The sequence below is a fragment of the Sinohyriopsis cumingii genome, chromosome 17, assembly GCF_028554795.1.
Source record: "Sinohyriopsis cumingii isolate HCF-2022 chromosome 17, ASM2855479v2, whole genome shotgun sequence".
NCBI lineage: Eukaryota > Metazoa > Mollusca > Bivalvia > Unionida > Unionidae > Sinohyriopsis > Sinohyriopsis cumingii.
The window spans coordinates 33,247,290-33,270,650 of record NC_142977.1 but is presented as its reverse complement, the minus strand read 5'-3'; the positions used below and the strand labels follow the sequence as shown (position 1 = coordinate 33,270,650).

The following is a 23,361-nucleotide window of genomic DNA, read 5'->3' as shown; positions in this document are numbered from 1 at the left end:
AGAGAGAAGCTTTGTTTTGTGCATCTAGCGCTGCGTGATGTTTAGTCACAAATCCATTCGCTGATGACAGATCAAGAAGAAAATTAAACGCCGTCTGCCGTCACAGAGCCATCTTAAGTGGTCATGAAATAAGCGGCAAGTTCCATAAATCAGATAACTAGATACGATAATATTTATGTTTATAAAAACAAAATGTTAGGAGCGAGAACATTATTGAGGTTTAGTTCTGGTCATGTGAGAAGATTATAAAATGTCACTTTATTTCCAAGGCAATCGGTGTCGGTTTAAAATCTACTTGCTCAAGCTTATATTAAAGAAAAATCCTTGGGAAACAAATCAACCCTTTATGCATGCATCGGCAGAGGCAGATACCACTAAACATATCCCAGTATGCATTCCTCGGCATTTAGATATGACTAAACATAACCCAGTACGCATGCTTCGGCAGTCAGATACGGCCAAATATAACCCAGTACGCATGCCTCGGCAGAGTCGGGTACGACTAAACATAAACAAGTACGCATGCCTCGGCAGTCATATCCAACGAGCCGCAAACAATATGAAGTCTTGTATATTGATACATTCTGTTATACTCTCTTCCCAGTTAAGAACTGAATAATTTTAACTATATCTTGAGACTGTGTTTAAATTACTGGTTTTAGTGGCTGCTTTGACTTTATCCATGAACTCGTTATTTGCATCATTTGCAATGATTAAAATTGATAGTACAATAGTACCTGAATTGTTCTAATAAAAATAGGACATAGAGTAAACCTCCCCAAGGGAAGCCAGAAATTATATTGCTATACTCTGTGATTTTTTATTTTTTATTTAACTTGTTTGGTTTTGTGGGGTTTAACGCCATTTTTCAGCACATGGCAATCTATACATGGTGGCCTGTATACTTGATGGAGGAAGACTCGAGCTCACGCAGAAAGGTGAGCGTCTTAGACCACTCGGCCACCCGAGGCCCTTTAATTATTAACTCGAACACAGTGAAGGATTGTTAAATGTACACCTTAGTAAGTGACATATCGTTGTATCAGATATAGTTGTAAGCGAACTCTATTTAGTCGGGATATAATTAGAAATAAGGATCGATGTGCAATCCAAATGTCGAAACGTCAATATTTAATAAAGAGATCAAAATTTGTTACGTTTGCGTTTTGTCGAATGAAATTAAACATTTAAACATACTTACGCTGCAATTTTTGAATAGTATTTGTTTTCAATTTATTGGTCTCAGAGTTAGATTGCGAAAATAAATTCCGCCAACTTGACCAATTTATATATTTTAACGTCTCTGATCAGCAGTTGCTTGAATATAACTAGACAAACTTAAATTCCTGTCCCCTTAAACTAAATCGCTAAATGTTACGTCAGCGCATAATTCACGCTATACGGTGAAGAGGTGTCGAGTTAACATTTGAACTAGTGTGTCACCTCATCATTCCTTTTCTAGAATTCCTGCAAGCGTACTTACAATTCTAAGCTTGTCGACTTCCATCTGCAAGCGCTGAATAGTGCTCCTGTCACGCTCTCTTTCTGTTTCCAAGGACGCCATAGATCGCCGGAGCATGTTAATTTCACTTTCATAGTCGGCAAGTTGCTGGTTCAATTTGTTAATCTGGTCTCGGTCAATTTGACGATATTTCTTGGCTTCATCTAGTCTGCAAAGAACAATATTTAAAATTTAAAAGATCATGCATATGAGGGACGAAAAAGTTCACACAAACAGGAGAACATATATTTTTAAATTCACCAACGATACGGATCAAATTGCTTCTTGTGTGAAGTATTTTTTTCTCTCTGATCTTTTGTTGATTCCGAAACAAAAAGTTATGAAATGTATCTTAAAGTAAGTGCAGTAATTTAATAATCACGGAATGTTTCTTTTCCTTGTGGGGTTATTGGTATACACAATGTTTATGCAAATGAGCTGGAGCATTGAAGTAAAGGAAAAACTAGTAAAATAATGTTAAAAAAAATAAATTTACAACGCCAAGAAAAATAAACGTAATGCTATTATAATCAGTTGAAAAAGAGCTAATGGTACCATTTAAGTGGGTTTTAATGTATTCGAGAATCTTGCAATTTTTATCATGATGTTTTTCAAGCAGATTATCGAGACTGCATCAAGGTTGAATTGTTTTGTAATTACTGTAAAATCCTTGGTAAATATCTTTATAATGCATTCCAACTTAGATTATCTTCTCTCTCTCTCTCTCTGACTTAAGTGTACACAAATTTTACATCGTCATTATTCATTCATTAATTTATGCAATAATGTATTGTATATGCAGCATGTATTGTAACTATATGCTATTTTGCATAAGTCAGATCAGTCAAGTTCTGTTCAGTTCTCTTCTATTAACTGCAAAATTTAGCATTGTTATACAGGATGAAATACTGCGCATCATAAAAGTTGCAACTTGTTGGCTAAAGATTATGACTTTTCTAATTACTTCTGTAAAACTTTGATAGAAGTGATAATTGCATTGTGCTTTGCACGATTTCTTTCTTACTGGAGGCAGATTAGACATAATTTTGCGACTCTTGTTATTATTGTACACTGTATTATTGCTCACCATTGTGTTTTTTAAGGTACCCTTTGACGTGTTTTTTGTCAATCCATTATATTTTAAGGTATCCTTTCATATTACTGTGTTAGCCCATTATCTTTAAAGGTAGCCTTTGACGTCACTTTGAGAGTCCATTATCTTTCAAGGTTACCTTTTTGACGTTATTGTGGTAGTCCATTATCTTTTAAGGTACCCTTTGACGTCAGTATATTATCTTTGAAGATACCAGTTGACATCATTTTGTCAGTCAATTATCTTTTAAGGTACACTTCTGACGTCATTTTATCAGTCCATTATCTTTTAAGGTACACTTTTTGACGTCATTTTGTCAGTTCATAATCTTTTACGGTACACTTTTTGACGTCATCTTTTCAGTCCATAATCTTTTAAGGCACCCTTGAACGTGCATTTTCTCAGTCCACTGTCTAATTTATGCATGAAAATGTTAAGACCCAACTAGATAAATTCATGAGAAATGGTTATCTATTGCAGTCACTCACAAGACATACGCAATATAACTGTCTTGGATTCCTAAGAAACGAAGCAAAAATAAACACTATGAAAAGTTTTCCTGGATATATAACCTGTCTCAATAACTACTTGTGGAAATATTGTGATGATCGATGTATTATTATTTGAATATGAAGCTAAACTAGATTTACTTTACAAACTTTAGGTAAAATTTTGTCATGGGCAAGGACTATTGTTATGGGTTTTCTACGGTCAAAATGCCACCTTCCTAGTGATTACTGCACCTCTGATTGCCATTAAATAATGAATTTAATACGTGAGATAGTGGCGGCTATATTCAATTTATTCCTCAAATTACAGCATACAAGTACAAATGCAGGGCAGACAGTCGTGATTTGCAATCAATACAGCATCGCTCGTCTCTTGAAACTGTAATTATTAAAGTCAGGTTATAACCACGCTATAGCGCTGAAATCTTCGAGTAATATTCTGATAATATATGAATACAATCTTACTGCCCTGGGGTAATTTTAAACTCAGAACGTAGCAACAAGTATAAGTCTTTATAGATGAGAAATCTCTTTAAGTTCTGTACCGAAATATAGCTAGATAATAACATGAACATTAGAGTAATTTTAACTGTTTATTATAGCTGCCATTATCTCACTGCATATATAATTCATTATTTTATTTAATTCGAGGTACTTTGATACTCTAAAAAAGTTTTAATGCTGAATCAATATGAAAGTAAGACCACTGGTTTAGATTACTTTTAAGGAAACTCGGTTCGTCAGAGTCCACTCAGTGGTATTTCGTTTTTAAAGGCCTTTCACACGATAAATATACGCAGAAAGTAATGCCAAGGACTCAAAAAGCAAACTGACTAAGAAGACTGCACAACACTTTTTCTGTCCAGCTTAAATAGTCAATTATTCAATTTAATCACAAACGTGATATTTTATTTAATTTGTAAAACTTGATTTATTGCAATTTATGCACACTGTATACACTGTATTCTAAACCTATTTGTTAACAACGATTTTAACTTTCGTTTTGTTGCAAGTGGGATAACTCTGCATCATAAATAAGTGATTCTCAGTAGTCATGTTGTTTCCTTTACTTTCATAGACACGTTGACACCAACACAATATTGAAGCTTTTTTAAATCAAGTTCGGTCAAATTATATTTTAACTTTTCTTGCAAGAAGAAGTTATTTGGTGTGTTTTTTCTGTGTTTAGCATTGGTAGTAATAGTTCAGAGCATACGGGCGCCATTTGAATAAGGTCGACAGCCAGAATTATATTTGTAAAATGTGGTCAAATTCAAGTTTTTTATATTTAGTAGTAGCGTAGTTGCGGCCATATTTAATGATGGATTTACATGATTTGAACAAAATCGTAACATTTTCACGACAGGACGATTTTTTAAAAACATTTTGTCAAGTTCTGTTGAGCAAGCTTTTTTTTAAAGATGTCATTAAATATTTTCCTATTTTCGGTCACGGTGGCCATATTAAAAACATCAAATTTAGTTGAACAATCCGAAGCACCTTTACAAAAGAATGTTTTTTTTTTCTTCTCCAAATTTTGTGAATTTATTCCTTTAAAAAATCAATTTAACTAATTTGTATTTATTTATTTATTTATTTATTTATTACATCGGATGAAATCCCATGCAATAATTCACTGGGCCTTATGGTAAGGTGATTAAAAAACAATGAGATATCCATCTGTCACAATCGACAATTGTTATGCAAAGGTTGCTCATAATTTTTTTGTTTTTTATCTTGCACTATAAAATTAACTGACATAAATGCATAATTTAATTGACAGAAATTTTAGATTCATTGTAAGTCTAAACTTCTAATCAGTATAATTGATTTATTCGCAACACGTCTGGCCCATAATCAACACAAATAAAACAACAAACCATCGATTGTTGAATATATGGAAAGATACGTAAACGGAAGACAAAGCACCCCCATTATTCCGCGTGTCAAAATTAAACTGTCACCATTAACTGTTATCCTATATGCAACTGACGGCTTTACACGTGTTTCATTTCCGAAAAGAAATTAAAACCCGGTAGTATAAGTGTAGTGGGTGCAATTTTCAGTTTCAACACACACATCTGTTTCGCCTCCAAGTATTGACCAGTGCGAAGTCATCATTACTTCAGATGCTATGTGTTGGATCATCTGTAATTAGTCGGCCACTAATGCATCAATTGAACGCAAAGAAACAGTCTAGCAATAAGAAGAGTCGACCCTGGGCACCAATCCTAGTTTGCCCGTATATCACCAGCAGATACCAAACCCGCACAATCAGCAATTATTTATTGGAATGCATTTCCACAAAAGCCGGATAAAAATCGACTTTCGGTTGTCCGATGCTAGGAATAATAGTAAAATGTAATTTGATGTTGGCAAATTTGGCAAGGAATCAAAGTTGGATATTGATTCAAAATAACAAATAATGGAAAATAATACTTCTTCGAGCCTCAATATAAACTTTACGAGAAAAGTAGTTCAGTTTTCTCAAGTTTTAAAATATAAAACACTTACACTTTATGCTGCTTACGTGGTTCACAACATTTAAATGTATGTATCAATGGATGTTTGTTTGTCAGTGTATTTGTTTATTTGCATACTTGAATGCATTTATGCGTTATACGCGAAAGCCTGGTTAAAAACAAAGCATTTGTATGCCTTTATGGTGGTGTACAAATAGATATTAATATATTATGCGGTTATATAGAACATTGTGCACCTTTAAAGTATCATTTTTCCCCAATGGAATGTAAAAATTGGTGTCGAAAGCTCAAAAAAAGTACAATTTTACAATGACCTGAAAGTTTAGATTTGTTACTACACTTTCTTTGTACCAGGAAAAGCACTACCATTGGAAATACAAATGAACTTTCAGCACAGTCAATTGACTCTTAGACTAAAGTACAACGCACCAGTAATCGTTTTGTGTATTCAAATCAAAAGTCACCATGCTAGTTGACATTCAGAGATTAAATGTAATAAGACTCAATGCACACCTGAATAGGTTCAGGTAAAAAAAAATTGACGTACCAAAACAGTTCTCAAATTTCAAATATGAAGCTATTTGATCTTTATTAGAGACACACACTTATGCTAAGTTCGCATACAACAGTCTCTTTTAAGCAAGATCCAAAGCATTGTAATGAAAGAAATATTTTGAATTTGCTCCAGAATTTCTGCCAGCTATAGTTCTCCAAGGTAGTCAGAAAAGTATCATTGGTAAAGACAAAACAAATATTTACTGAACCTCGGCCAGGATAAGCTGCATTCTAATGGGTTACTAGATCTGCTATGAATAAAATGTAATGACTCAACACTGCTCAAAGTAAGGTTTAGACTCAACTGGGTCTGAATAATGTATTTGTACACACTTCACTTAACCCAATCTACTATTAAAACATTTTTCATTGTCAGTAGCTAACGGTTTGCTCCTGCCGACGTAATAGAGGTTACAGGTATTCTCGTTGAGATTACACAAATTAAGTCACTTGTCATGCACGTACGATTGGCTTGGCTACCCATGAAGATTCCTATCAAACATTATAATATCTGTCTGGCTTTTCTTTGCTTGCTATCTTCAGGCCCTATTGTGCCAGGGGAGCGTTGATTTATTTCTTTTTCTCTTTGATTATCATATTTAAATTTCAAGTGAAATTGTAACGTTAAAAAGACAATGTAGTTACTCAACAGCAATGAAACTGTATATCTTTCCTGTTAACAGAAATCCTATTTGTACATCTACGTGTAATGGTACAGTCAATAATAATTACATTCCACTTGTAAAAGATCCTTGAGAAATGAATCAACTAATATATTCCACTAGTACCAAACATTAGCGATCAGCTTCCTAACGCCTCTTTATATATGCAAGCATGAAAATACTGCGTCCAAACTCTACTCCTATTATTTCAAAATCTGTATGTTTACTTGTCGTGTGGGTATTTAAATTGTGAATCTCTCAAACACCGTTCATTTTAATTTTTGTTTGTTTATGAAGTTTATTGTGCTTTCATCAGCGTACAACTGTAATTTACGATCTGAATTGATGCTTGAAGTCATAGGATATATGTAAAAAAGGAAGAAAAGCCCACCTCCCCATACTACCACAAGGTACCATACAAGTTGTAAATATGGGCTAAAACACTTTTTCATTTACATTAAAACTCTGGAATTTGTTCGATCAGCATGATTAAAATCAATCAATTGATTTTACTCTTAATGCAGAAAACGTCTCGCAAAATATGTAATGATCCGTTTTTATAAATCCAACATGATCATATCCCTGTACAAACCATTAGAAGCCTCTGTTTTGATTAAGTCTGTAAATTACTTTAGTAAATTTAACGTGATCATACCACTGTATAAATCTTCAGAAGTTGTGTTTTCTTGTAGTATGTAAAATAAATTAGGTATGTCTCTGAAATATATGACCCCATAAAAACAGAAAAATTCTTACAGTACTAGTATATCGTTTTGAGGTGTTTCCAGTGGGATGTAGACTTCTCTAGGACTTTATAGGTGGTTTTCAGAACGTCTTGACTGACCCATAGTTTCTTACTTTATACGAATTGACTTTTTAGACACGGATTTCACGTTTACTACCTTCAGTTCATCGGGCACGGTGTTATGTGTTGCTTGAAAGAGAATAGAAATATTGAATATATTGCCAATGGAAGTCTTCAAGGCATGGCTGAATCCTTTACGCATCTGTCAGGTATATTATCTAATCCTTTTTATTACTAGACTGAGATTGCTTAATTTCTGAACCAGCTGTAATTCAAAATGATTAGCTGTAACATTAATTACCACTGAGATGAAGCTTTTCAAGAGGCACCAATGCGACAGCAGTAATTCATCGAAATTCATCGAAATTTGAGATCCGTTTGCATCGTATCATGCATTGCGATCAATAATCAGAATTATATTACTGTCTCCTTTCATGATGAACAAAAGCCTAAACTCTACAGTTGTCCCCTTTGGCGAGGAATAAAATTCTGAAATAGCGCTGCATTTCGTTGGATAAGAAACGAGACTGATGAAAGCATAGTTAGTTTATTACCAGAATGCTATTTTGTTTCGAACGCATTGAAAATTCTTCCAATGAAAATCTTTGCATGCAATTATGGAGATGGTTAAAGTTATGTGAACGACTGTCTCTATCATAAACGAGCCATCGCCTGTATGTTTTGAATTTTGGAAATACAGTTAGTTGTCAAACAACGTAGAGGAAATTTTTGAGCCAAGTTATTTGATCATCAAATGCAATGTTCTGTAGCGTAGCATGACTGAATAGATGCCAACAATAAAGCAGTGATCTAAATTCACAACACTGAGATGAATTTTACCTGAGCAGGGCCGTAGAGAGCGATCACGGGCCCTTGGGTAAGAAACACCCGAGCTTCTCCTAGTTCTAGCCCCCACCCCACTTGTCATCTCTGAACCTGAGGCATATCTTATTGCAGTGTTATACAATGCCGCTGAGCAATCAACAACAAAGTTTTGTAAACTATAATTGGAACCAGTTGGATATCTGAGATCGTTATCCGTGGGCAAAGAAACCATTTAGTCTCCATAAACATATTGGTCCGAGTGCAAGAATAGCCTTAAATTTATAAATGGATATCTCTATCCTTCTCTCTGTCCTAACGGCACTGAACCTGTTTAATTTGTTATAGTGTATTGATATTTTACATAGAGGTATTTTATAGAGATAACGCAGCAAAGTTCAAACAACCTATACAACACGTTCGTGGTGGCCCAGACTTGTATGGTTCTGAGGTGGAACACCAATGACTGACCAAGAGGAAATAACTAGCTTTGGACGGTTGATTACATTTCGTATTTTAGCCGGAGACCGAGCCCGAGACCGCCGATGGACAAAGACAATATTCGAAAGAAAACAAAAATAATGTGCAGTGGCCTGTCACCTTGGTTTCCACTTCTTAGTTCGATTTTATTTCATTCAAAAACTAATTGCATACACATACCGAAAGAACACTGACCAATACTGTGTCTTCACTAGAACCTAGTCTCTGTTTCAAAATTATTAACCTTTTCAGCTAAACACGTATACGTGATTGTCTAAAATGCCACATGTTCTGTCGGGATCGTTTTGTTGTAAACGTGAAATAAATATGCGTCGGTTAATTAATCAAATTGTGCATGGCTTTTTGATTCGAATTCTTTTGAGAATTCTAACAATATGTGCCGTGTCACCGCAATGTTAATACTCTCGCTGGATGGTCGTTTATTTGTAGATAGCTAAATAAACAAAGTGGAGTGTTTTATAACTTGATTATCACTTAAACCATAAATATCATTTATGGAAGGAGTTCAGATTTACTAGAGTTTGCTTATGATTGCATGAATAACATCCAATCTGATAAAGGAAAACGTCACAAATGACCTCGGTTTCATCGTGACATGGTACATGTATTATCGATACTTTGGCCCAAGAAGCCAGAGATCTGTACAACTGTGGATCCTATGTTGGCGAATTTGTCGAGTTTTGTTGTTTAATTAAACTCATCAATCACACTGCAGTGAAGGAAAGTGAACATGACACACATTCGCTCCTAACGACGAATGCCCCTCTATGTCATGAATGGATTTATACTGCAAGTCATTTTATCCTTTACTACACACATCATAAGGCTCTCCGAGTGAGCAGTCCAATGCATAGCTATTGATTCTGAACACCTCAGTGATTTCTTAATTCATATTGGGTTTTTGTTTGTTTCTTTTGTTGTTGTTTCTTTGTTGTTGTTGTTACACCCCTACTTGTCGACCATTGATAATCACGATTTTTCCACCGATCGTTGCGGTCTGTCTTGTTGGTTTTTTTTTTTTTTTTTTTGATTCTTGCATTCAAGGAACCCCTGTTACATACAATTATACGTTGCTTAAGTTCCGCTCCACAGTTTCATAGCTGCACAGCAATTGATTTTTGAAGACAAATAACCTCCCAGGTTTTTATCGCTGGTTATGCAGATACTTTAAAATAGACCTGACATATATCATAAATTGATAAAATATATATAAATTTTAAAATAATTTTTTTCCGTTGTGATGGATGGATGCAGTTTGGGTTATAGATTAATCAGCTTATCCTTAGTTCGGACGCCCATTTCTCAAAAGACGACTAGCTACGGTTAGTCGTTTTTACTTTCCGCAGTTCTAAGGTAAACTGAAGAAGAAAATCTAGCCGATAAGTCTTTTCAGTTGTTGCACTTTTAGACGTTAATATTGTCAACGCTGGCAGTATTCACTTTCCTCTTTTACTACGAGTAAAGTTCATTAATCTGGACTAGTTAAGTTCCTTTCCTCTTTTACTACGGGTAAAGTTCATATAGTCTGGACTAGTTAAGTTCCTTTCCTGATTGTACTAACGGGTAAAGTTCATATAGTCTGGACTAGTTAAGTTCCTTTCCTGATTTTACTAACGGGTAAAGTTCATATAGTCTGGACTAGTTAAGTTCTTTTCCTGATTTTACTAACGGGTAAAGTTCATATAGTCTGGACTAGTTAAGTTCCTTTCCTGATTTTACTAACGGGTAAAGTTCATATAGTCTGGACTAGTTAAGTCCTTTTCCTGATTTTACTAACGGGTAAAGTTCATATAGTCTGGACTAGTTAAGTTCCTTTCCTGATTTTACTAACGGGTAAAGTTCATATAGTCTGGACTAGTTAAGTTCTTTTCCTGATTTTACTAACGGGTAAAGTTCATATAGTCTGGACTAGTTAAGTTCCTTTCCTGATTCTACTACGGGTAAAGTTCATATATTCTGGACTAGTTAAGTTCCTTTTCTGATTTTACTACGGGTAAAGTTCATATAGTCTGGACTAAGTAAGTTCCTTTTCTGTTTTTACTACGGGTAAAGTTCATATATTCTGGACTAGTTAAGTTCTTTTCCTGATTTTACTAACGGGTGAAGTTCATATAGTCTGGACTAGTTAAGTTCCTTTCCTGATTTTACTACTGGTAAAGTTCATATAGTCTGGACAAGTTAAGTTCCTTTCTTGAGCAATGGGATCAAACCATTTTGATCAACTGTCTGCTCCGGGCGGTGAGCTGTTTTACTAATACCACATATCAATAAATTTCCAGACAGTATATAAAAGTATCATAGAGTTATGACAATATTCTCTCCCTTTCACTTGTAACACAACTTGTGAATGCCTCTCCCTACTTAATAACTGTAACGAGGAACCTTAAACATTAGATGTAAAAGAGAGGAAGTAAAATTTTGTAAAGGTGTAATCCGTAACTCACGAGACGTTACAATGGACCACACTGTTAACCTGATATAAATGACAATGTGGTTGGTAAATGCTTCTCTTTGTTTGCATACTTTTGTCAGAATGAAAACATTTAATCTATGTGGAGTATTAATAAGAACTATTTCAATACCTACACTAGACTCACGTCTTTAGATTTTGCTCCGTACAAGGCTGGGCATAAAACAAAGGCTAACCCAGCTATTTCGTTTCCTGCCTTACTAAGGCAACTAGCAGAGCCCTTGAGTGTGGACCTAAAGACCTAGTGGTCTAATGCGTTAGCCGTTACAGATCACTAACATCTGTCCGCCTGGGTTCGAGTCTCGACTCGATCCAAGTGGGCAGGTGAGAGAGATTGTTAGTATTTGTTTAGTGGGGTTTCCTACTGGGGATTTCCAGGCTCTTCCTCCACTATACATACTGTCTACCATCATGTTAATCATATGCGGAAAAATGGCGTTAAACCCCACAAAACAAAGCCTGAATATGTACCAAACTGGCCTGTTATGTTCTATAGTCGTTTGCTAATCAGGCTTGGCAAGTGCAACCACCTTGGTTTAAATATCATGTCTCTATAACGTTTGCGTAGTTTTCATATTCGTTGTTTTAGCCACACGTGTCCCCCCCCCCCTCTCTCTCTCTCTCTCTCTCTCTCTCTCTCTCTCTCTCTCTCTCTCTCTCTCTATATATATATATATATATATATATATATATATATATATATATATATATATATGTTGTTAGCATTACGAGCTTATTAATTCCTCAACGAGCTACATACACTTGATTGTATGTCTGTGCATCAACCGAATAAATTACCACAACGAATTAACTTAGTAGGAAATGTTTCAGTACCTACACTAGACTCACGTCGTCGTGTACGAGTTAATACAAACTGCTGCCGATGTTCATGCAATCAAGGATCAATTATTCAAGATATTGCTTCGGAACTGTATTAGAAGCATAACATTTCAGCCAACGTGTCACTAGTTTTTGGCAGCTTTGAAGCAAGATATAAGCCTACCTTTATTGGGCATTCTGAATTAACGTAGACATTTGTCGCAACATGTTCTCTTGGCTGTGTCATCGCGTGTAGTCATGATGCCTACACATTTTTGACAGGCACCAAAATGAAGACTAACTTTAAAAGAGATAAATGCCACAAGCACATTGATTATGTAAATAAGATGACTATTATAAACGAGGTCATTAAAAGGCATATACACTGTAATTCTCACTTGATAAATACCAAATTTGGTTTGCTAAAGGATCATGTTTGATTAAACCCATCTCCCATTTTTTTGTTACTAAAAGCTCTATAATGCGAGAGCTTTTGTTATCCCCCTACGCTCACTCGGAATTGACGTGAAAGTGAATTAGAACATGCATAATTATTAGATATATGGTTTATGCGCGAAAGATCATGAACTAACCATTTTAGCAGAAGAAACTAAACACACAACAAAGGAAATGACTTCTCAAATTTACAATATGTAAATATGGCTAGATATGTAATATTTGTGTACGCTGTATTTACTCTGTCAGACACAATAGTTAGTCTGTCAGACACGATGGCTAGATATATACTGTGTACTTACTTTCTCTTTCCCAATGGTTAAATAAGTACTGTGTACGGTGTATTTACTGTTAGACACAATGGCTAGATATGTACCGTGTACGGTGTAGTTACTGTCAGACACAATGGTTAGATATATACTGTGTACGGTGTATTTACTGTCAGACACAATGGCTAGATATGTAATGTGTACGCTGTAGTTACTGTCAGACACAATGGCGAGATATGTACTGTGCGCGGTGTATTTACTGTCAGACACAATGGCTAGATATGAACTGTGTACGTTGTATTTACTGTCAGACACAATGGCTAGATATGTACTGTGTACGGTGTATTTACTGTCAGACACAATGGCTAGATATGTATTGTGCGCTGTGTATTTACTTTGCTTAACTCGATGGTTAAATAATACCGAGTACGGTGTATTGACTGTCAGATACAATGGCTAGATATATACTGTGTGCGGTGTATTTACTTATTTAACTCAGTGGTTAAATATATACTGTGTACGATGTATTTAAATTGAAACGGTGACGGACTAAGATTTGTATAATTAATAAGATCTAGATTGTCCTTCGACAAAAGTAATCGAATCAGTTTTTGAGAAAAACAGACAATAAGAACTTAAGACGATAAGTGATCTGAGACCACCAGAAGCCTGTCTGTCCGCATACAACAACTACAAAGCGCCTTAAAATTCCAGATAACACACCTGTCGTCTGCAATCGCCATGTTAGTAGCAGTAAAAAAAAGTTTCCTGGATGCATGTGTGTGTGTGTGTGTGTGTGTGTGTGGGTGTGTGTGTATCAATGTTCTAAGAAGTAATGTACGACCATTCCTTTACCATGACATCGAGGAAGACAGCTATTAAAAATACATCAAGTTTCATGATATACGAGTCTGTTGTAATGAACATTGATCACCAAGTCAGACTGGTATTGAATTTGCATACTGTATAACTGCTGATCGAAGCACTTTTGAACTGAAGATAAGAATACTATAGACATCTAGAATTTCAATTCGAAATAAACCAAAGGTATCAGAGTATGCGTTAATAATTCACCTCACACTAGTAACAAATTATGCAAAGTAGAATGAAAAGACCCACGGATCCTTTTGCAAGCGACCCAAATTCATGTTCAAACACATTCCACTATGTCTTGCCAGAACACTGTTAAAGGGTGGATAGGGGGTATCCACCCTTGCAAACATGTTAATCGTTATTGATCCACGAATACACCTAAATAGGAATACATTTTAAGGGATGGACAACGTAACATTATTTACAAAAATAGAGAAAACACAGGTAGGCAGACAACTTGAATCATAGGCGGCCAAAGCTGAATATTTAAGGTCAAATAAAAGACCTTAAAAATTGGTTCTGTGTGTGTGACGGGACATGCACACACACAAACACACACACATAAATATAAAAGTTGCGTTTTACAGGGCCGGAGGGGGGGGGGGGTCCGGAACTCCACCTCTAGGCTAAAAATAACGTACACAAACACACGTACAGTCGCTTGACAATTGAAATTTGACCATCGTTTTATTCTTTCACACATTTATTAGGTTTTATGCACACTTTTAGTAAATAGATACAGACTTGTTCTTGGTGCCTTTCGAGGAAAGTCAGAGCCCTTTTGAAAGCTTGGACACCGGCCCAACAAATACTTGACCTGATCCGTCCCCGTTTTAATCTTTCATGACTGAAGACCCTATATTCGGTGTTATCACACATTTTCACTTCTTCTTTAGCGAATAATTGCGTTTAAATATGACCCTCACAAAATTTCACGCGGGTAGCTTTCCCGTCACTAATATATATGTGACGTTTCACTGAATTGAAACAAAACTCGCCGACAATACGATTATAGTGTGGAGAAATTACAACAGGTTATGACACAGTGATCCTGTGGAAAATTAACAAATTGAAACCACCAACGCCACACCTACGGTCATAAGGTCATGGAAAGATTGAGAGAAAAAATAAAACAAATGATGACAAGTATGTAAAGCAATAACTAATTACTGAGCATTCCAAAGCAAAAGTGGGACCATGGCCCCGATTCTTTCATACTGTATCAGTCACACTCAGAAAATAAATACACCAGATCAATATTCTGAGTAACTAGAATCGACAAGAATTCATTGAAAGTTAACTGATGTTCATTGAAATCACAAAATGGGCACCCAGCTGCAATTAAATGCATCCCTAATTTACAGAATATGTTTGATTGCTGTATCTTTTATTTGGTACATTTATTTCTCCATTCTATATATAGTGTTTTCAATTCAAATTTATGTGACCTTTGGAAGAGGGCGACCCAACCACCAACTCACCCTTCTCTCTCTCTCTCTCTCTCTCTCTCTCTCTCTCTCTCTCAGATTTGATCGCATTTAAAATACGTGGGGAAAAAAGTCAAAATGAGAAATAGGGCCTACTTGGAAAAATCGTCATAAATATATGTCCCGCTTTGACACATGATAATTGGTAGATCACCTATTTTCTGAGCCTTTAATCAGTTAAAAATTAGAAAATGTTGAGAAATAACTCTTAATCTGTTCTTTTATTACAATTCATGGCTGTATAATGCATAAAATCTCTCTTTTTATCGCAAAAATGGGCACAATCAATACACTCCTACGAAAGTGCCTGGTCTGCGCTTTCAGGCATGACGTCACACATATCAGTCTTATAGAAATGAGGTAACAACATCTGTGATTTTGGATATGGGAGAAAAATTTTTTAATTTACACATTATAGTTTTTGTTTTCTTCAAAAAGCTAGAAAAATTTACCACGTTTAATTTTACAGAACTGCACTTAAAATTTTTTAACGAATTTAGCAATCTGATATCTGATTAGAAGAAACATCAATCCGACTTTTGTGGGCTGATGGAGTGTTGCTGGGGTAGAAGTTAGATTTTCTTTCCAACCAGTTATTTTTGTTCTTTTGATCGTAAGATAATTTTGTCTCAATATATATATATATATATATATATATATATATATATATATATATATATATATATATATATATATATATATATAATCTTCTACAAATCAAAGTAATATTATTTGTTCTAGTTATTCTAGTTATTTGAGATGAATAGTTTGTTTTCACAAAATTCCAACTCTCCCACAATAAAGCATATCGAGCTCTCTTCTGTATAGATTGAATCATGTTTTGTTTTCTAAATCATGACGCAGACTAACAAAAAAGCAACCTTCGAGAAACATACAGGGTTGCTAGCACCTGTAAACAAACAGAGGCATGCAAATGAAAAGAAAGGCTCATAAGCCATTGGTTTTCAAAGCTATAAATTTTTAACTTGCAAATTTGGATAATTTACGAAAAATTACGGTTAAAACCATGTTTTGTGAGAAAAAGGAGAATGTTTTATATTTATCATGCAGGTGTACACGCTGATGACAGGTCTCAAGTAAATTAAACAGAGTTGATTTCTCAATGCAGACGAGACACTCTCCAGGCATTCTTGTCAATGTACATGAGCCGGCCGGTTCACGAACTTTTTCGGAAAGGTCCTGATGTCAGGGCAGACTAGTTCTATCTCCCATCAAATCTTGTGTTGATAACTGCATTGTGTCAACCGACCAGAAGTGATATTTGTAACCCTCCGACAAAGCAGGACTGCATCAAAGAGAATGCGTGCTGTAGACCCTTGATTCTCATTTTCTTCAAGGGAAACGCTTTGCTTGCAAAATTTCTTATTAAAAGACTCTACTATTTACTTCGCAACTGTTTGCTTATTCAAACAAATTAAGCCTACAATCAAAATTACTCGAGAGGAAAGAAAATAAATATTCCATTGCTGGAGAGTTTTTATATAGATTTATAATAAACCTTGACCAAATCAGTTCTTCATTAAAACAAAGTAACAATCTCCCTCAATTTGAGCAACTGAAAAGGAATGGATAAGATTATTTTATGCGCATAGTGACCTGAATGATTCGACAAGAGATATAAACTGGTATGTTTTGCCACAGATCAATAAAATGGAGCCATGGCACAGCAATAACTGCTAATCTTGAAAACCAACCATGCACAGTTTAACATTTTTGCATGTGTACAGTCGGGCAAATGTTATTTATCGGCAGGTAAACAGAACATTTGTTTTTTTAAGTGATTAACACATGTACACATGCCGTGATATCGAAAACGATACTAAGAGGTGTTACTTTGAACAAGATGCATACTGTTATATAGAATTATTTCTTCTTAGATGTAAATTTAAAAATGGGCCTTGAAGTTCTTTGGCTCAAGAGCCAACATAATACTTAAGCAACTGTCAATAACCAAAAAGAAAGACATAACATAATTCACAAAGAAAACAGTTTAAACGTACGCACATTCATGATCAGATATAGAGGTAACACTCTACAGGTCGTTTGAAGAAAAAGAATAAAAACGTTCCTCGCGAAATCGACTTTCTTATTAAAGTTTTATCCAGTACGTCTTCTCATACAGTACACGAAATTAAAAATTGGCTAAGTCGGTGTGTGGGAATTTGCACAAGCAAACTGATGCTAATTCCTACAAGACAAACAAAAGGAGTCATAATATGTATGTATGTATGTATGTATGTATGTATGTATGTTTGTGTGTGTGTGTGTGTGTGTAAAGAGTATAACGGCACGTCAGCGCAATCCTAGCTAAATACTACCGAGTTAAGTAATACACTTATAGTTTTGATATAAAACTATTTATTTTTCTAGGTTTTAGCACTATGTTCTATGATTAACTGAGAACTATATTCTATGGAAGTAATACAGAATGTGTGTGTGTGTGTGTGTGTGTGTGTGATTTTGGACTTTTAACGAAGTTTAAACAATTTTCCAGTCGTATTGTTACGATGTCTGCAGTGTGGCAGTTTATAATGTCTAGCACTGGGGCATCATGCCGCAGACATGTAGCATCGTGCTCTACCCAATCACATTATCCTAATACTAGGCCGACCTGTCCTAACAGTGACCTTTTTGATGTTGAGCGCTAAGCGAGACAGCTGCTAGAACGATTTTTATGGCTTTGGTATGACTCGGCCGGGGTTCTGTTCAACTGTGTGTAAAGAAATCGATCTGCAGTAAAGAAAATCTAATACATAATGGCAGTTTGACTCTTGGATTAAATTTCGAATTGTAATTTACGTTAAGAATCTGTTTTTGAACAGTTACAGGTATGCATGCATGCTGCTTTTAAACGTCGAATGCAAGACACCGAAATGTTCAAATAGGGAGACTACGCTAAAAGTTTGTACAGAAGACTTCATTGTCATAATATACTTATGTTGGATTTGAAATCTACATTGCACGCGATAACTAAGGTATTAAATCAGTTTATATTTTTCGGTATGAAATATATCGATAAAATATTCTGAAAGGTGAATGAATCATAGCAATGATAACTATATAATGAAATACATACCAACGTATTACATGTACAACTGGATTCATCTAAACTTGAAATTGCAGTAATCGTGTATGGAAATATTCGTGTCCTTTATGTAAAATAGGAACTTTTAATAGTGTATAATAGCAGTTTCGACCATAAACGATCAGTTTATCAACATAACATGATTATAACAGCATTTGACATTTGAAAGAGTGCATGATTGCCGTCTTTTTAGGAATACGGATACAGTTACCAACTGACTGGGCAATTTACGCCCGCGGCTCGCGATGTTGAGTTCACCCGATGCGACACCTTGCATGTCGCAAGGGGCTCCAAATAATGGCAACGTTTTTAGTCTCATATACGTCGATCCCGTGATAATCTTCTAGCCGATATTTCACTTTATAAATGTAAGCATTTGTATCCGTATTTTTTACAAAAAATTACTTTCTCAATTGGGTATTTTGCCCTTTTGCCATTATCTTTGTCCTTCGTGCATTTTTATAGGATACCTAAAATGAATAGACCTTTTATATAGCCAGGATTGTGCTGATGTGTCATTATCCATCTACATCCATTATACGTCGGCACTTCTTTCACTTTAGGTTTTTGAGAGAGAATCACTTCTAAATTGGAGACCATCTCATATTCACCGGTAGCTTTAGGCACATAATTTAAAATTACGAAAACTTTTCTCAAAGCAAAGCTGGGGTCAAGCGAGGCGCTCGCGCTCAGCATTAAGAGGTTAGTGTTAGGACTGGTCGGCCTGTTGTCAGGATAATGTGACTGGTTGGGACATCATGCTACATGTCTGCGGCATGATGCCCCGATGCTAGACGTCACTAGAAACTGTCACACTGCAGACATCGTAGCGATATGACTGAAAAATTGTTAAAGTTACTTTACAAATCCAACACACACACACACACACACAAGCGAGGCAGCTGATACCAGCATTTTTATAAGTCTTTGGTATGACTCGGCCGGGCTTCGAACCCGCGACCTTCCGCATCCGAGACGGACGCTTAACCACTGTGCATCCGCTATCTGCGTGTGATATGTAAAATCCAAATTTAGCCGAGTGAAATATTACATATTCAATTTTCTATTCTAAGCAAAGCCAATACAAATTGGCTGTTACTCTTATAATTAAGAGCAATTTATTTTAGATTATATTATATTTTATTTAATACGACGACGACTCGGGGGGAGGGGGACCCCGGATGGCCGTTTGGTCTTATACGCTCGCCTTTACCGATCATTTGTCCGCGTGGGTTCGAATCTAGGGCTCGATCGATATAGGTGTGTGAGAAAGCATGCCAGTAGCTAACCAGGTTCTTCGTCCACCAGTTATACTGGCCGCATATCTGAAAAATGGCATTAACCTCAAAAGACTACAACGACTCCCTTCCAAGAGCAGACTGGTGTTACAAACCTCCTGTCCATCAGACATCACTATTCGTTGTCAGACACGATGATGAATTTGATGAAAACATCTAGGTTAATCTGTATTTACTACTACAGCTCTGTGTGAAATATGACATTTTGGCCATGTTTTGGCTATGCAATAAACCTTTTGTGTTCACCAGGTGTAAATACGGGGCACCGAATGCTTTCTAAATACAAGACTGAATTAGTCTGGGTCAGCGAGGTAAACAGGTGTAATCAAAACATACTGACTGCTTAGCTATCATACAGATCATTCAATGCTTGCATGTTTTGTATGGGTGTATTTTATTGATAGCGCTAGAAAAATGATGAATCGGTTATGATAATTCCAAGAAACCACCCAAAATGTCATCTGGCATAATTATCTGCAAGCGTATTAATATAACCTAATTGGAGTACTTCACCTTGAACTTCTTCAAGTTCCATTCCACCCCATCCGTAGTGGTAATATAAAATACTATTCTTTTGTGAGGTTTTCTTTAAAACCTGCATTAGAATTGCTATATCTAGTGGGTAAGGAGATATTAACTGTGCGGTAAAGTCATTCGCTCACTGATAACCCTTGCAACTCAGACACCTACACAAAGTATGGGCTTGGTGCACCTTGAATGGGAACTGTTGGCATTTGGTTTTTTTTACATACGTATATATCAGGAGTTCATATTTTAGGAATGTTATCAACCCTCCATCAGATGTGAAGCACTTTCTAAGTCTGTTTTCTGTAGATTTTTCACCTATCCAATTTTTACACCTGTATCTTTTTGTGAACGTGTAATTTTATGTTGCAACTGTGCGGTTGTCGGAAACGTAGCGAATTTGCTTTGTAACTTTAAGTGCGTCATTTCGATCCTTTTCACAGTATTTTGCAAGTGTCCATTATGGGTGAATGTTTTCAATCGGTTTTTATTATGGGTATTCTGTGTCCCTCACCTTGGAGACCAAGTTTAAATTTAAATTTAAATTCCCAGCCTTTCAGAACTAAACTTGAAGAAATTAAGTCCAAGCATAATGTGTGACTCAGAGGTGTACAGACCCAACCTTTATCTTCCATGAACGTTATTGCAGAACACATGGGACATGGCGTAAATTATGTCATTAGAAATTGTAGTCGGACACCTTTGCTATATGGTTACGAAAGTACTGCAGTAAAATATGCTTAAACCAAACTCGGGATGATTTGGTTTTTACCAGAAATATATGTTGATTGTATTTTATCTTTCCCCTAAACAGATCATGCCCTAGGTTGTAAAATTTTAACCTATCAATCATAACCTACGCGTATTTACGTTGTGAATGAAATACAACTTACACTTTGTGGGAGTAAGCTAGCGTGACAGGTAGCTGCAGGTATGCGTATCAAATTTTAAACTTTCACAGGGCCAGTACACACACATGTAGACAGACTAAAACCGGTTATAAAGATATACAATTTTAGCTTCGGTTAGAGGTGCTGTTAGATATAGATAATATAGTGATGTATCCGATTTTTTTCCAAACAAGTGCTGCAGGTGAAGCTTTGATTAGTTTGTGTGACAGAGAGAGTTGCTATACGGCAGTCACCTGCATGTTTCAATTGATTTCAGCAGATTGCACATTTTCAGTAACAATTAATACTTTCATTTGAAAAAACTAACGCTTTATATCGAGTCCATATTATGGTAAAATATACCGTGTTTTTACCCCACATTTACTTTCTCAGCTAATACAATGCCTAAAATATCAGGAATGAGATAATACTGAGATAAAAGATGTGCAATGAGATACAGCAGAATTAAGATGCTGCAGTGAAATGCGACATAGCACACTCTCTTCTGCACAATGCATGTAGTTAAATTCTAATGATGCAAAATCCTTTCTAACCCAGAATCAGCCAAATTTGATATCGACATTTTCATAATGTTGCTGACGAAGTGTGAAGCGGCTTAAAATGTCTCGTCAATTATAAACGAAGCGAATATACTGAATTAAAATCAATAAATTCTGCCATCTGCAAAGTCAAACTGACTGAAATACTTGTAAGAAGAAAAAAAACAGCATGCATTCCATTAACTGGATAAAGTGGGAGTTGGGTACTTATAAAGAAATGTGCATCTATATAAAATGGCCGACTTACTGTCTTTGGATATCCGACATTTGCTCCTGAAGGCTGCTGGCTTTAATCTCCAGAGAAGCTTTATCCTTACTTAGGTCATCTATTAGTTTTCTGGCTTCTTTTAATTCCGCCTCGTACATTTGCTTAATAAGACTGGTTTCTCTGCCCCATTTGCCCTTGAGTTCGTCAAGTTCGTTTCCAAGTTTGCGATTTTGTGCCTCCAAGAAGCGAACCTTTTCGATGTAGCCAGCAAATCTCTCATTTAGGTCTTGCATATCTTTCTTTTCCTTCTCTCTGGTCTGCTTTATTGTTTGGGCCCCGCCACTGGAGATATTTCCGTAACTCCCGGGGCTCATCCCGTGGCCGTATCCATACTCTACAGTCCGAGTGATGACGGAACCCCCTGAGCCACCGAAATTACGGACGGGGTTGGTGGAGGAACGCGAGATGATATTGGTTGCCCTTGTACCAATGTTGGGTTTAATAAATGCATCACCTTCATCATATGACGAGGATGAGGACGTAGTTATTACCGTCCTCTTTTCCGTAACGCTCGATTGAGACATTTTGCTCTAAGTCACAGAGCTGGAAACGAAAGTCTGTTAACTGGATTATTACTGAGTACTCGATTGTACGAAGTGTTTATCGCATGTAGTGTCACTTGAATGAGAATACTCCGGCGATGAACTAATTCAAATAGCTAATGCAGGTGAAATACAATAAGAGAATCTGTCTACGATCCTATCGTACTGCTGGCCACCAACCGACTACAAAATCCTACCTGAATGACTGCAATATATATATAATGTACATCCACTTATAATAATATATCAACCGTAGCGGCGATTGGCTAGAATAGGCACGTGACTACAACCATAAAAAAAAAGAAATAACTTATAAGACTGAACAGTAATTTAACTATGTCGGCATTAACCTTTTGTAAAAACTGTCACAAATTAAGAACTAGAAGGAGACAACTAATCTTCGTTGGGGGAGGGACATGTATGTATCACTTGCCCGTGAGCAAAATTGCAACAAAACATGTTTACCGGTGTGGTAGCAGACGACACCAGGTTACTCATAGGGTCGTCTGTTCCGACTGTCAAGGGCGGGAAGAGAAAAACGATCGATGAAATGTTAACCATGTTTGTAGTGTTTTAGCTGTTCGGTAGTACTACTCCCTTGCCGGTAGGCTGAAATGCCGGTTTGAAATATGGAAGACTATCTGCTTATTCTATCAGATTGCCTTTGTGACACTAACTTCGTTCTCTCTCTCTCTCTCTCTCTCTCTCTCTCTCTCTCTCGTTTAAGTAAGAAAATTAAACGTACTTACTTTCTTACACTCACTGAGTTAAGCATAACAAATCTGAGAGTTCTTGAGAACAAAATCCTTAATACATGTCACACGATGCTATACAGATATAATTGCCGTTTAACGAAAGAACGCAAGA

At 36.0% G+C, this 23,361-nt stretch overlaps 1 protein-coding gene across 2 annotated transcripts in view; it reads right to left on the bottom strand.

Moving 5' to 3' along the window:
• The window catches only part of LOC149778385 (uncharacterized), a 42,850-nt gene extending 20,068 nt beyond the window's left edge, over window positions 1-22,782 (bottom strand). Inside the window, exons 1-2 of one of the 2 annotated variants that reach the window (XM_089939210.1) lie at window positions 21,932-22,782; window positions 1,484-1,670 (exon numbers count right to left, since the gene is read on the bottom strand). In XM_089939210.1, coding sequence (XP_089795336.1) covers window positions 1,484-1,670; window positions 21,932-22,476 — 732 coding nt within the window. In that variant the 5' untranslated portion in view covers window positions 22,477-22,782. The remainder of the gene's footprint in view (window positions 1-1,483; window positions 1,671-21,931) is intronic. The other variant, XM_089939211.1, reaches the window with a different exon arrangement.
• Window positions 22,783-23,361: the final 579 nt, after the last annotated feature.